General features: G+C 46.8%; 1 protein-coding gene across 1 annotated transcript in view; it reads left to right on the forward strand.

Moving 5' to 3' along the window:
• Positions 1 to 15,031, forward strand: part of RGS11 (regulator of G protein signaling 11) — a 172,079-nt gene that overhangs the window by 68,902 nt on the left and 88,146 nt on the right. The window contains exon 4 of the mRNA XM_088448150.1: positions 2,605 to 2,711. Within this exon, the coding sequence (XP_088304276.1) occupies positions 2,605 to 2,711 (107 nt within the window). The remainder of the gene's footprint in view (positions 1 to 2,604; positions 2,712 to 15,031) is intronic.

Consider the following 15,031-nt stretch of genomic DNA (forward strand, 5'->3'; position numbering starts at 1 on the left):
GGACACAAGTCCGGCAGTTCAAATCCCGGCAGCGGCAGGCCGACATGGCTGAAAATCCTGATCGTCCGCAGGTAAGTATGTTCTAACCTAACCTAACCCCCCTAACCCTAACCCTCCTTAGGGGTGCCTAACCCCAAGCTTCCCCCCCAGTGCCTAACCCTAATCCCCCCTCTAAGTGCCTAAACCTAACCCCCCCTTCCCTGCCGCCTAACCCTAACCCTCCCTCCCCCTAGCCTAACCCTAATCTCCCAGGGGGATGCCTAACCCTAAGTCCCCCCCCGGGAGCCCTAAACCTAACCCTCACCCCCCCTGCAGCTGTCCGCAGCGGCGCCCGGCATCACTTCGATCAGGATGCCGGGCGCCGGTCTCCCGGCGTCTGGAAAATGACAGGCGTCTAGAATTAGACGCCTGTCATTTAACCCTCACCGGGATAAAGCAGTTGGGAAGCCGGCTGTCGGGATTCCCGATTGCATACCATCCATACAAATGGTGCTGAAAAAGCACATCTCTATATAATATTTATATATACAAAACAATAACACAAACTTAACATTCTTTGAAAAATAATAAAGTTTCTCCCTTACAGCCTGTGGTAGATGCAGCTTATATAAGCAATATATACAGACAGAATAAGACATTGTGGGAGATGTATCAAGCCATGGATAAGTTGCCCATAGCACCCAATCAGTGTCTTTTATTTCATAGGCTGTCTAAAGGTGCCCATCCATTAGCAGACATGAAAACGACTGCATCGTTTATCAGTCTGTGATGAGCCTGCACTGAACGAGCAGTCGTTCAGTGCAGGCTCATCAATTATCTGCAAACATGCTCAATCTGACGTTATCGTTAGGTTGACCAGCCTGTTTGCATGATGATAGATGTCTAAACGACCAGCCGGCACGCACATCGCTGGTCGTTTTAGACATTTTTGCAAAGGATTTGCAAACGATTTATGAACGATTGAATGATCGTTAACGTTCAATCACTTAACTTAATCGTCTAGTGGATGGGCACGTTTAGATAATTGATAGCTAGACTGATTGGTTGCTATGGGTAATTTCTCAACTTTTATCTGTCTCAAAGTTTTGATACATCTCCCCCATATTACGGTATTATTCAATCCATTTAGAACCGGAAGTGGCCCCCAGCAGGACCTTTCTTACCTCTGTACTGTATGAACATGAGCCACTTTAGCTTTTGCTGTACGGAGCACCTGTTGGAGATGTAATTGTGTAGTTACACTTTACTAGATTTTTTACTTTTTCTAGTATTTGATGGCTTTGCACAGTTTTATGCTCTAGCTCTGAGCATGGGGGTATCTATTCCTTCTATGCCCCCAGCACACACCCTGCACCCTTTCCTTAACTTTTGCCAGCGCCACAGAATCACTGGGAAAATGGCTTTGCTGCATTTTTCCCAGATGATTTGCGCATATGCAGTACTGAAACCACAGTGAAAATTAAGCTGGCGCCGTGTTACCAGAGATTGGCACATGGACATCAGACTCCGGCACAGTGCCAGTCTACTCAGGAAAATGCGTTGATGAGAGATTATGTGGTGGGGTACCACTCTTGATAAATATGAAAGGCAGTTGGTTATCAACTTGTGTACTTTAGCTAAAGTCAGTATAGCTTGCAATTGTTTGGCCTCTCAGGGTCCGGACTTCCGTACTTTGCTGGCGCTGGTTCGCACCACTGCCAGACAAGAGAAATATCTGTATTTAACTCGAAAGGCTGAATTTAAATATGACCGTATTTGGGGTAGTTGGTACAGGTCCAGTTATGCTCTCCCTGAAGTGTAATGGCCAATTGTTGTTCAAATGATTGTATGATTTACTGCAGGCTTGGGAGAACCTCCTCTTCTCTCTTTTATTTTATTATTTATTTATTTTTTTAATATATACAATATATAAGATACCGTTTTTCCTATAATAAAAGTAGGTTTTGTTTACCGTAGGATATGGGTGTGTGTATTAAATAATATGGTGGATTAGATGTCCTAATTGTGATATTGTATTAGAATATTTTGTGTTTAGGACTGAGTGGTACCAATTGGATATGTTTGTAATATATGCATTTTTATAAAGTCGAGATGATGTTTAAAATTTGAAGACATGTTAGGTTTATTTAAAATACTGAATATTTCTGTTCCATATTATGGTGTAAATATATCCTTATTTGATACGATGATGTATATATTTTTTACTGAAATATGCAATTATTATTGTTACTGTGTGTATTGAGTGTTGGTTTTGTGAAAACTCCAATAAAAAAAAAATACTCAATTTAAAAAAAAAAATCTTTTCACAAATCACACAAACCTGTTCTCAGCATACTGACATTTAGCAATCAAAATATAATCTAACTGTAAACTACACTGGTTTCTGAATAGCTAGCAGTCTAATAAAATGTCGGCAATAGTGGTAATGTACTTTAATATGCCGTAGCCATGTACACTATGCACAGCTAGTGCTACCCATCAATAGCTGTATGCCTTAGTGACACCAGACAATATTAGTCACAATAACTGTTTTTGTTTTCTATTTGCTTTACGTTAAGTCCTCTATAAGTGAAACAACTGCTTAGAATTGCTTTTGTTTCCTAGAGTCTCTACATCTCGGGAACTTGCTTGTCAAGTATGGTTATATCTACCCGCTGAAGGACCCCAGGAATCTCGTTCTCAGAGCCGATGATTCCCCGTACAGATTTCAGGTAACTCTCACCTGGCAGATGGTACATTATGTGGACAATCAAACCTGGAAGCCTTTTCCATCAATGTCTAGTTGTGTTTCTGTTGGCAAAGTGATGTTATATACAGAGATGTTCCAGGTCCTACTGTATACTGAAGAGGTCTGTGCAGCCTCAAATTTCCCATATCCTCTTATTGCATACATCTGAGGTTATTGTATTGTACATGACTTGATTAAAACCCCATGTGGCCCTAGTGAAGATACCAGTTTGCGGCCCCTTTCCTCCTCCATTTGTTAAAAGAAAATCAGCATAAAAATAGCTTAGAGTAATCTGGGCCTCTCAGTGCCTCTGAGCCATTGGTACAAGCTTAGGTTGTCTAGAGGATCTGGCTCTCTAATTGTGCAGTTACTCCAGAATGTGCTTAGTAACGCATATCACCGAGTTGCCATGTAAGGGAGGATAGGATGGACTGTACTGTGACCGCGGCTATACTGTAATGTGGAGAAAAAGGGCTGTGCCACTATTCAAGTGTAAAGTCGGTACTGACTCTATTGGCAGAAAGTGAGCTAAAGCTTTTGGGCTTTGAGGGAGGAGTTCCAGGCAATTGTAAAGCCCCCCCTAGGCGTTCATCTGCATGCATGCATGCACCTTCTGCTGCATTCATTATAGGAGGAAAGAGGCACTGAGTTGCATACTGAAGAGTGTATAAATGCAGGGGCCAGGAGGTAAGGCGAAAGCATAATCTTTTCTAATGTGTAATTTAAACCCGATTGGCTGCTACAGTACCTTTTTTTTGTTCACAAGTCTTTAAAAATGTTCTGAATTAGTAAACTTAGGGTGCAGACATCAAAGCTGTCACAATCAGGGCCGGCTCCAGGGGTCGCAGCACCCTGTGCCGGCCCCCTCCAGCTCGCCCTATCTACGCCGTGCGTGACCGAAAATGGGAGCGTGACCTAATTACCATAGGTCATGCCCCCTATGTGACGTTATTAGGAGGCGTGTCCGCCTCCAAATAACGTCAGGCTGGGGGGAGCCTCACTAGCTGGGCTTCCACCAGCCATCTCCCGTCACTGAATGGATGCCGTGCGCATGCGCGCAGCATCCATTCAGAGTCTCCTGGGTCCGGCACCGCCGCACAGCTGTGGCAGTGGGGGGTCCCCAACCTCTCAATTTAACCACCCGCGGGCCACTTCGGCCCACAGGTGGAACAGCGGGACAGTAATGTCCCGCTGAAATCGGGATGTTGGGGAGGGGTGCGCCCTCTATGGGTGGCGCCCCTGTGCGACCGTTCAGGTCGAACAGCCCTAGAGCCGGCCCTGGTCACAATTTTGCCAGGATAGTCCCAATTGGAGGCGAATTGTCCCAATGTCCCGTGGCCAGCACGTTTGTCCTGATTTGAAGGAAATTGGGAGGTATGTTCCCATATGTCCTAGGTTTTTTTTTGCCCGCGATAGGGCTATTTTTCACTTTGCCACTACAACAATAACATTTATTTCTGGTGACAATCAGCAATTAAAAAACAAAAAAAATCAGCCTTATTGCCGCTTTAAAACTAATTAATGGCACACATCAGCGTGTATGAACCCAAAAGGCCACTTATTTGATGGGTCAACTTCGCATGTACGTCACGATGAAAATAAATTTGGGTGGGCGACAGACACATCTGACAGTTTATGCGCCCATTGTCCGACTTTGCTAATGGTGTCCTGTCAGAAAGATCTGGCCGCCCTGTTTGGGCTGAATGGAACTGCGCGTGGCCATCGGCCGTATTTCTAATCTAAACGTGTTGTTGGTGTGAAGAAGCTGGAACAAAGGATGGTATACCGGAAAGTCAGCAGTTAAAGCTTTAATATTATTACGCCCTCAGGGTCACGCTTTCCAATAACAAGCCGACAGGAACAGCTGTACAACTTCCTCCTGTGATCTCACTACTGGTCCAGTAATGTAAACATGGCCCAGTATAACTTAGGACTTTTGTATTACACCATTTATTTACAGTACTTGCATTCCCAGGAAAATGTAGGGAAAACCATCACAATGTTTATATGTGCAATAAACTGCATATCCAGTATATCCAGTATATCCAGTATATCCAGTATGGGGATTTCCACTTCTCATATTCATACAATTTTCTATAATTAGTTGCCAACAACCAGCTGAATATCTGCGTCCTTTCTGAAGCCGCAAATCCCTGATGGGTCCTGTGTGCCATGATGACGGCCTTATTATCGCAACTATCGGGCTTGCGTCGAGACCCTGCGGGAGGGTCTTGGCTCCCGCAAGCCCGAGTGGACTTCCTGCTGTAATAGAGAAGGAAGTTCACTACTGACATCACGAGTGATGTCAGTAGGGCCGCCCATAAATGGCAGGCGTTCCTAAGGGAAAGCCTGCGTTTGTGCAGCCTCCCCACCTACAAAAACGGGGCGAGCTGTCAATCAACATCGACAGCCACCCAGTCTTGTAGTGAGCGCCGGAGGCGGCAAATGCGCAGTGGGGGGACATCGACCCGCTTGCGAGTGCTGTGCGTTCGCGAGCGGGTCTGAATTAGGCCCTCAATCACATTGATTATCAGGGTGTAAGGGATATATAAAGTGAGAGTTTTTAGAAGAGGAGATGTTGCCCATAGCAACCAATCAGACTCTAGCTATTATCTTCTAGAAGGTGCTAGTTACATGTTAAGTAGAATCTGATTGGTTGCTATGTCCATTTCTGAAAACTCTTTTTTCATTTTTGCTGTTTTTAGTCACGTTGAATGCACAGCAGCCAGGAGATACATAATGCAAATGTTGTAACAGGCAACTGTCTATGCAGCCTTCCTAAATAGACAAGGATGCAGCAATGCTGATTTTGTGGTCAAACCCATGAAAATTAAGTTTTTGGCGGTTTGGCCGCTTACCGCTAATGCACCAAGCTCCGAAATGTGATATATTCCAGAGCCTGGATGTAGTAGGTTTATGGGCTTCTATTCACAACTCCCTCTGAGAGGGATCCAGATCCCTCCTAGTAACCCCCGCAGGGCGCACGTCACTCGATGCATGCGCAGAAGGACTTTGAGTCGTAAACCTGAAAGTCCTTCTATCGCAAAGGACAGCTCTTATCGGGACAGCTGCCCTTTGCGAGTCATTTCAAGTATAAGGCGTTAATAATCACCGTTATGCTTGCGATGAGTGTCGGGATGCATCGCATTCAACATGCGATGCGTCATGTATCCTGTCCAATGAGTCCCAGCTGTAATGCTAAGGTGACTCAATGAGAGCAACAATTACTCACCTGGCTTTTCTTGTTTTATTAATCATCTCGGTATCACTCAACTCTGAGTATATCTGTCCGGTATCCCATCAAATTATGTGTCAGCCTAGTAATAATGATTCCTGGCAGGTTGAAAGGACTTGGTTGCAGTGCTTCTCTCCTTTCATCTGCTCTGCTTGGCAAGGCCGTTGTCCCAATAATGGTTGTACTTTCCTTCTCTGCAATTGGTCTCCTGTACATCTCCTCCATATCTATCTGTAACTAGGGATGGCTTTCTACCATCGATGATTAACAAACATCGATGGTTAACCACCGATGGTCAATGGTTTTGCCATCAATGGTGGTAATCCAATGGTTCACCACCATCGATGGCACAGAGCCAAACAAAGGCCCTGATTCACAGCCAGACGCTCTGACCAGAGCGCTCGCTCTGAATCAGGGCCCACCTCCATAAATATGGAGCGTCCTCCTGGACGCTCGTATAGCTGTGGGTCACCACCCACAGCCTATACGAGCATGCAGGATGATGGTCGCGATGGTCTTGACCATCGCGACCATCGCCAGTGCGAGCAGAAGCCTGCGGTTGAGTTTCTCAACCGCAAGGCCAGGAGTGATTTTGGCTCTATCAGAGCCCAAATCACTCCCACTGACATCACTAGTGATGTCAGTGGGGCCGGCTTCTGACAGTAGGCGTTCCCTTGGGAACGCCTCCGTCTGGCAGGCACGCCCCCGGCACGCCCACCAAAGGGGGCGTGCTGTCAATCAACATCGACAGCACGCCCCCTTTGATCAGACACTACGAGCGAAGGAAAGTCCTTCGCTCGTCGCGTCTCGCGCATGCGCACGACGGAGCTCTCTCCGCCGTGCGCATGCGCAGTGCACACCATCGACCCACTTGCGAGCGGACAGCCGCTCGCGAGTGTGTCTGAATCAGGCCCAAAGTTTTGTTTTGCCCCCTCCATGTGCCGGGACACTCCGCCACCCCAAAACGACCCGCAAAGCCACGCCCTCACTCCCTGATTGTCCCGCTGCCCAGCCAGTATTAAAACAGGGATAACCATTGGTGGATGAAACCATCGATGATTAACAGCCGATGGTTTCATACCATCAATGTCATCCATCAATAATACCATCCCTATCTGTAACTGGTGGGCTTTGACGTAACTTTCAGTCCCTAGGGCATGCTGGGAGGTCTAGTTTTCTGTAGGCGGGGAAACATTGGACAGCCCCAAATCACAGACTCCTCCTACCCTGCCTCAGTAGTCTTTTGCCTCACACGTATAATATGTTATTTCCCACAGCACAATGCTGTGAAATATACAGTACAGTAGCTGCGCCTTGTAATGAATCGTTAATAATAATTAAGTTAATTATATAGTGCACGCATATCCTGCATTGATTTACAGATAATGTTTAGTCATTCATCTGTATAACAGAAAACAATTTATTTTACCAGTAATTAAATCGGTTGCAGATTGTTTATGTTAGCGGAAGTACTGTACAAGAGAAAATAAAGTAGTAAGATGATAAAACAAGGAACCAAGGAAATTTGGTGTAGCCACTAGTTTCCGAACACATAGGGCCTGAATCAGACCCTCTCGCAAGTGCATAGTGCTCGCAAGCGGGTCGATGGCCGGGCAGTGCGTACACGCGAGCCCCGGAGCGAGTGAGAAATTCACTCGCCCCAGGGCTCGCTACAAACGGGGCGGTTGTTGATGTTGATCGACAGCTCACCCCGTTTTGTAGGCGGGGAGGGGGGGTGGCTGGTCAAACGGAGGCGTTCCTGAAGGAATGCCTGCTGTTTGTGGGTGGCCCTACTGACATCACCAGTGGTGTCAGTAGTGAGCTTCCGGCTCTCTTAGAGCCGGAAGCTCACTGGGGCTTGCGGCAGACGAGACCCTACCACAAGGGTCTCGTCGCAATCCCGATGGACCATCACCTGGCCGTTCGCAAAAGCTGTGGGTGGGTCTAAATCAGGGCCATAGAGCATTCTACACTTTCTAGTAACCATTTTATAATAAAGAGCGCATTCTAGTGACCTGTGCACATTACAGAAAGTATTATAGTGACTTTACCATACCATCATTCTGATGCACAATACTCCGAGGAGGCCTCTCACGTACCTGGAAGCTATAGATAAATTTGGTGTTTTAGAGGCTCTATCTCCTCCAAGCCAAACATTATATTAGTGCTACTATTAGAGCCCTCTCGGAGCTGACTGGTAGAATCCTGTTGATAATTCACCTACCGAAATGTCTAGAGCACAGGTTCTCAAACTCGGTCCTCAGGACCCCAAACAGTGCATGTTTTCCAGGTCTCCTCACAGAATCGCAAGTGAAATAATTAGCTCCACCTGTGGATATTTTAAAATGTGCCAGTGAGTAATGAATACACCTGTGCACCTGCTAGGTGACCTAGAAAACGTGAACTGTGTGTGGTCCTGAGGACCGACTTTGAGAACCCCTGGTCTAGAGGCTTTGTTATAGGGCAGTTGGCTATGCAAGGTGCCTGGGTGCCCTAGGCAACATTTTATCCACCGCCCCTGCTCCCTCCAATACTACTGTATGTCATACTATACCACACATTAGTGACGCCAATTTCTAATATGTCACATACCAAATTCATAATATACTATATAGAAATGCCCCAACTAATATGCCACACAGCAAAGCCACAAAATCATGCTGTGCCTCATAACACTGCCCCAATTCATAATATACCATCCATCTGTGCCACCAATTCATTATATACAACACACCTGTATCCCCAATTCATAATTATGCTATACATTAGAGTCTCCAATACGTATGCCACACAGCTGTGCACCAATTGTATTGTATGTCACATAGCCGTGAATTGTTGTCAGGGTTCAGCCTAGGATCGGCCATCCCTTACCTCCGCGCTGGCTTCCTCTGACTTCTCGTGCGGTCAGACGTTTGGTGCGGCGGCGGGTGATGCACTGAGGATTCCGCCTTAGGTGCTTGCAAACTTCCATGGTTGGCCTTGTGCCGGGGATCGGTGTTCACGTCATGGGCACCACCATGACAGTTCCTTTCACATGACAGTATCTCCGACTCCGACCAATGGTAGCATGGTCTTGGTCAGCTGACGCTGTGCTCCTATCAGCTGCTACCCATGGGTATATATCGGCTCCAGTTCTCCAGGAAATTGCCTGAAAAATGTTTGTCGCTTCTAGCATAAACTAGTACAGTCTTCGTTCCAGGTTCCCCTGCTTTTCTGTGATCAGTTTCCAGTGTCTCTCCTTGAGCCTGTGTGCCAATCACTGAAGTATCATCCGGAGCAACAGTGCCACCAACATCTCTGCCTGTGTGCTTATTGCTAGTGTCATCCCGAGCAATAGTACAATTAACATCTTGTCTGTGTACTACAGTTAATACCACCCTAAGCAACAGAGTGATTACATCCCTGCCTGTGTGCATTACCTGTGCTTTCCCATTGTACAGAGGTGCGTCAGTTCTCCATTCCGGAGTGCTATTCAAATGCCACCTTTGACGCAAAGGTACACCAATTCACTACTATCAGAGTGCACCTCAAGTGCCAGTTTACAGTGCAAAAGTGCGTCCAAGTACCCTTTCTTGAGTTCTACCTTCCAGTGTATTCTCCCGGTGAATGGTGCCTCTGACAGGCATCTCCCTTGGGCCACGGATGTTTTGAGTCTCTATTCCCGCAGGGCTTGGATACCTGGTCAAAGGACCACGACCTGCTTGCAGAATGCAGCTAAGCCCATATCCCACTTGGAGGGGTCACTGGTGAACACTTCCCTGCAGGTTAAATTCCGCACCATTGACCAGATCTCGACAACGACCTGTGGATGAGGAGGTCATATATTCAGGCCCCTCGCCTTCGGTTCCTCCGATTCCCCAGACCTCAGCTTTCAGTACTCCAGTGACAAGCGTGACAATTATGCTATACAATGCCCCTAATATATGTGCCACACATGTGCCCCCAAATTCTTTATATGCCATACAACTGTTCCCCCAATACATTATGCCACACATCCATGCACCAATATACAGTATATTTATGCCACACATCTGTACCCCATTATAAATCAGCATCCATTAACCCCCCCAAATGCACACCTCACCCTGTTAACACTAGGGGTGTGCACCGGACACTTTTCGTGTCTTGTGTTTTGGTTTTGGATCTGGATCTTTCTTCGTGTTTTGGATCTGGATTGGTTTTGCCAAAACCACCCTTCCGTGTTTTGGGTTCTGGGTTTTGTGTTTTGGATCTGGATTTTTTCTTAAAAAATAAAAAAAACCCGCTAAAATCACATAAATGGGCCTTTTTTTGTTCCTACGCTATTAATAACCCCAATAACATTAATTTCCACTCATTTCCACTCTATTCTGAACACCTCACACCTCACAATATTGTTTTTAGGCCAAAAGGTTGTACCGAGGAAGCTGGATGACTATGCTAAGCGACACAAGGGGGCGGCACAAACACGTGGCCCATCTAGGAGTGGCACTGCAGTGGCAGACAGGAAGCCAATCAGCGTTATGGTGCCCATTTGCATGTAGCACGAACCCGGGAGATCCGTGCTACATGCATCTGTGTGATTGGCACAGAGCAATGACAGGTCCGTGAGACCCGTCTGTGCTGCTGTGGTAAAAAAAAAAAAAAAAACCTGTGTAAAAAAAGAAAAAAATGGCGTGCACCCCCCCAAAAAAGAGCAACCAGCCCCGGGCATTAGTAACCCAGTGCTGGGTGTGCTTAAATACAGGGGACAAACGACGTAGGGGTCCCCTGTACTTAAGCACAACCAGCACCGGGCTAGTCAGAACCAGCGCTGGTTGCCAAAATACGGGGGACAAACGACGTAGGGGTCCCCTGTATTCTGCGCAACCAGCTCTGGGCTCTGATCCGGTCCTGGTTCTGGAAATATAGGGGACAAAAAATGAGTAGGGTTCCCCTGTATGTTCCAGAACCAGCACTGGACTTTTTCTAGCGGGGGGCTGATGCCACAGCCAGGGGAGCCCTTTCACCGGGCCCCCCAGCCGCAGCATCAACCCTGACCGCTAGTCAGCCCAGGCCGGGGATCCCTGGAGAGCTGGGGACCCCCCCAATAAAGGGGTCACCCTCTCCAGGGCACCCCAGGCCCAGGCTGATAGCCCGGGGCTATCCCCGCCACCCCTGGTGGCGGTGGGTGGCGGGTTGATTGTGTGGTGTGGTGTAAATAAAGAATATCAAACATTGTCTTTACAAGTAGAACTGCAAGTCCCAGCTAGCCTGCCCCGCATGCTGGTACTTGGAGAACCACAAGTACCAGCATGCAGGGCATTAAGGGCCCACTAGTACCTGTAGTTCACCTGTAAAAAAAATGTTTAAAAAAACACAGGACACACACACCGTGACAGTATAAGTTTATTAAACATACATACACACACACACATGTACACATACTCACCTATGTAACCTGTAGCATCGGTCCACTTGTCCGGTAAAGTATCCCTAGGGGACCTGTGAAAAAAAACATACTCACCATCTCCTATGCGAGGTTCTGTCCTCTTCGTTCCAAAGTAGGCATCCCCGGACTTGGCAAAAAAAAAAAACGAAAACGCGATCCACGAACTTAGTACCGTTCTATAGAACGGTACTTCCCGAATGAGAGCTTAGCGGCGGGGTATCACCATGGAAACCCCGCTGCTAAGCGTTCATTGGCTGAGAGAGGTCATCTCCCGTCTCTCAGCCAATGAACGGCTCCCTCCATTGTAGTCAATGGTGGGAACCGCAGGGTAAACTTTAATAACCTTGCGGCTCCCAGCATTGACTACAATGGAGGGAGCCGTTCATTGGCTGAGAGAGACGGGAGATGGCCTCTCTCAGCCAATGAACGCTTAGCAGCGGGGTTTCCATGGTGATACCCCGCCGCTAAGCTCTCATTCGGGAAGTACCGTTCTATAGAACGGTACTAAGTTCGTGGATCGCGTTTTCGTTTTTTTTTTTTTGCCAAGTCCGGGGATGCCTACTTTGGAACGAAGAGGACAGAACCTCGCATAGGAGATGGTGAGTATGTTTTTTTTCACAGGTCCCCTAGGGATACTTTACCGGACAAGTGGACCGATGCTACAGGTTACATAGGTGAGTATGTGTACATGTGTGTGTGTGTATGTATGTTTAATAAACTTATACTGTCACGGTGTGTGTGTCCTGTGTTTTTTTTAAACATTTTTTTACAGGTGAACTACAGGTACTAGTGGGCCCTTAATGCCCTGCATGCTGGTACTTGTGGTTCTCCAAGTACCAGCATGCGGGGCAGGCTTGCTGGGACTTGCAGTTCTACTTGTAAAGACAATGTTTGATATTCTTTATTTACACCACACCACACAATCAACCCGCCACCCACCGCCACCAGGGGTGGCGGGGATAGCCCCGGGCTATCAGCCTGGGCCTGGGGTGCCCTGGAGAGGGTGACCCCTTTATTGGGGGGGTCCCCAGCTCTCCAGGGATCCCCGGCCTGGGCTGACTAGCGGTCAGGGCTGATGCTGCGGCTGGGGGGCCCGGTGAAAGGGCTCCCCTGGCTGTGGCATCAGCCCCCCGCTAGAAAAAGTCCAGTGCTGGTTCTGGAACATACAGGGGAACCCTACTCATTTTTTTCCCCTGTATTTCCAGAACCAGGACCGGATCAGAGCCCAGAGCTGGTTGCGCAGAATACGGGGGACCCCTACGTCGTTTGTCCCCCGTATTTTGGCAACCAGCTCTGGTTCTGACTAGCCCGGTGCTGGTTGTGTTTAAGTACAGGGGACCCCTATGTCGTTTGTCCCCTGTATTTAAGCACACCCAGCACTGGGTCACTAATGCCCGGGGCTGGTTGCTCTTTTTTTGGGGGGGGAGGACGCCATTTTTTTCTCTTTTTACACAGGTTTTTTTTTTTTTATTTACCACAGCAGCACAGACGGGTCTCACGGACCCGTTAGTGCTCTGTGTCAATGACACAGATGCAAGTAGCACGGATCTCCTGGTCCGTGCGTGCATCTGTGTCATTGAAATACACAGCAGCACAGACGGGTCTCACTGACCCATCTGTGCTCTGTGTCACTGTCAATCACACAGATGCATGTAGCACGGATCTCACGAGTCCGTGCTACATGCAAATGAGCACCATAATGCTGATTGGCTGAGAGCCGTGACAGACGGCTCTGTCAGCCAATCAGCACTTTGCCCATTAAAGGCAAAGGCATTTTTTTTTAAATGGCCGCTCGAGGCAAAACCTCGAGATCCGACAGCAGATCTCGAGGTTTTGCCTCGGGAGAGGGATCCGGGGCAGACAGGGAGATCCGAGCTTGGGCTCGGATCGCCCCGGATCCCCGAAGTTCGGGTGGGTTCGGTTCTCAGGGAACCGAACCCGCTCATCCCTAGTTAACACTCAATAAAACCACCACCACCCCACACACACACACTAAGGGCCTGATTCAGAGTTGGGAATAGAGAGAGATAGCACTTAACTGTGTACCTGGACAAACCATAATGCAATGCAAGTGCAGTGCAGCATGGTTTCACCAAGATGATCAGTTGAGAGAGAGATCTCTCTCTATTCCCAACTCTGAATCAGGCCCTAAAGCTGGCCACACACTAGACCAACTTACATCCAACCAGCCAACTAGTTGATTGGTTGGAATGAAAATCTGGTAAGTTATGAAAGCAAATGACAATCAGCAATTTGCTCCCAAACACTGGAAAATGGACAAAAACTGTTGTTTGAACACATTGTTTAGATCAAACATGTAACAAACTTGTCTGACGACCATTTTCATCTATTTTCTGTCATTTAGGAGCAAATTGCTGATCATCATTTACTCCCATCCATTACCAGATTTTCATTCCAACCAATCAACTAATTGGTTGGATGAAAGTTGGTCTAGTGTGTGGCCAGCTTTAGACTGTCTGCACTAACACACACACACTCACACACCTGCTTTAGCCTTGGTCATCAGTAGACCCAGCCGGGACTGAAAGATACATCCTTCTTTATTTTTGTGGACTCAGTGGCAATTTACATTAGAGAAAGCATTCTGGCGACTCCTATCAAATATATAGAGCGCATTCTAGAGACCAATTTCAAACACAGAGAGCTTTCTAGTGATTGATGGATACTATACAGAGAACATTCTAGTGACCAATATTCAGTTCAGGGATCATTCTAGTAAACCATATAAAATATAAAACCATTCTAGTAACTTAAATACAGTATAATAAAGAATTAAGTGACTGATGTACAAAATAGATAACCTAGTGACTGATAAAGAATACAGTGGACCATAGACAATATAAAGAGCATTGTAGTGACTTGTACAATAATGAGAACATCTTAGTGACTGATATACAATACAGAGAACATTCTGCTCACCAATATACAATGCAGAGAGTAGACAGCTCAGTTTAATGTATATTTTGCTAGGCTGCTATAGAACTAAGAAGTAATGTATCAAACCTACTAAATATTGGAGAAGTGGAGATGCTGCCCCTTAGTAACCAATCAGCTTCTAGCTAGCATTTTTGGGAATGTACTTGATAAATGCTAGCGAGAAGCTGATTGGTGGCTTCGGCAAATTCTCCATGTGTCCACTTTTTAGAAGGTTTAATACATTTCCTTCTTTATTTCGGCTTATCTTAGAGATTAATTTGGGAAAAAAACCCTGGCATTTAGCTGTACTGTATGGTATTATACGCACGTCTCTCTTTCACCGAGTTTTACAATTCCTAGCTTGAAAACCCAAAGATGTGAAGTGTCTGTAGAACTAGATGAATGGATCAGTCTCAGACCTGAGAGAGGTTATTGGCTATTAGCGGTAATTGTCTGTGGGAGGAATCACGCCGAGCTGCCAATTCTTCATTTTGGCACATTATTGACTGACCTTCGCTGCTTTCATTTCATGTACATCCTCCAATTCAAAAATCAACACGATTCCTGCCCCAGGGCGGCCGCTCTCATCAGATTTTCCCAAGAAGAGTGAAGGATAATTGGACTTTTCCTATACCCTGGGGGTTAAAGGCTGCAAATAGCCTGTATTAGAATAGATTCAGAAATGCAATGAACGACCTAAGCTGAGAAAGAAAACTAGCTA

The sequence above is a fragment of the Taudactylus pleione genome, unplaced genomic scaffold, assembly GCF_031769625.1.
Source record: "Taudactylus pleione unplaced genomic scaffold, aTauple2 ptg000451l, whole genome shotgun sequence".
Lineage (NCBI taxonomy): Eukaryota > Metazoa > Chordata > Amphibia > Anura > Myobatrachidae > Taudactylus > Taudactylus pleione.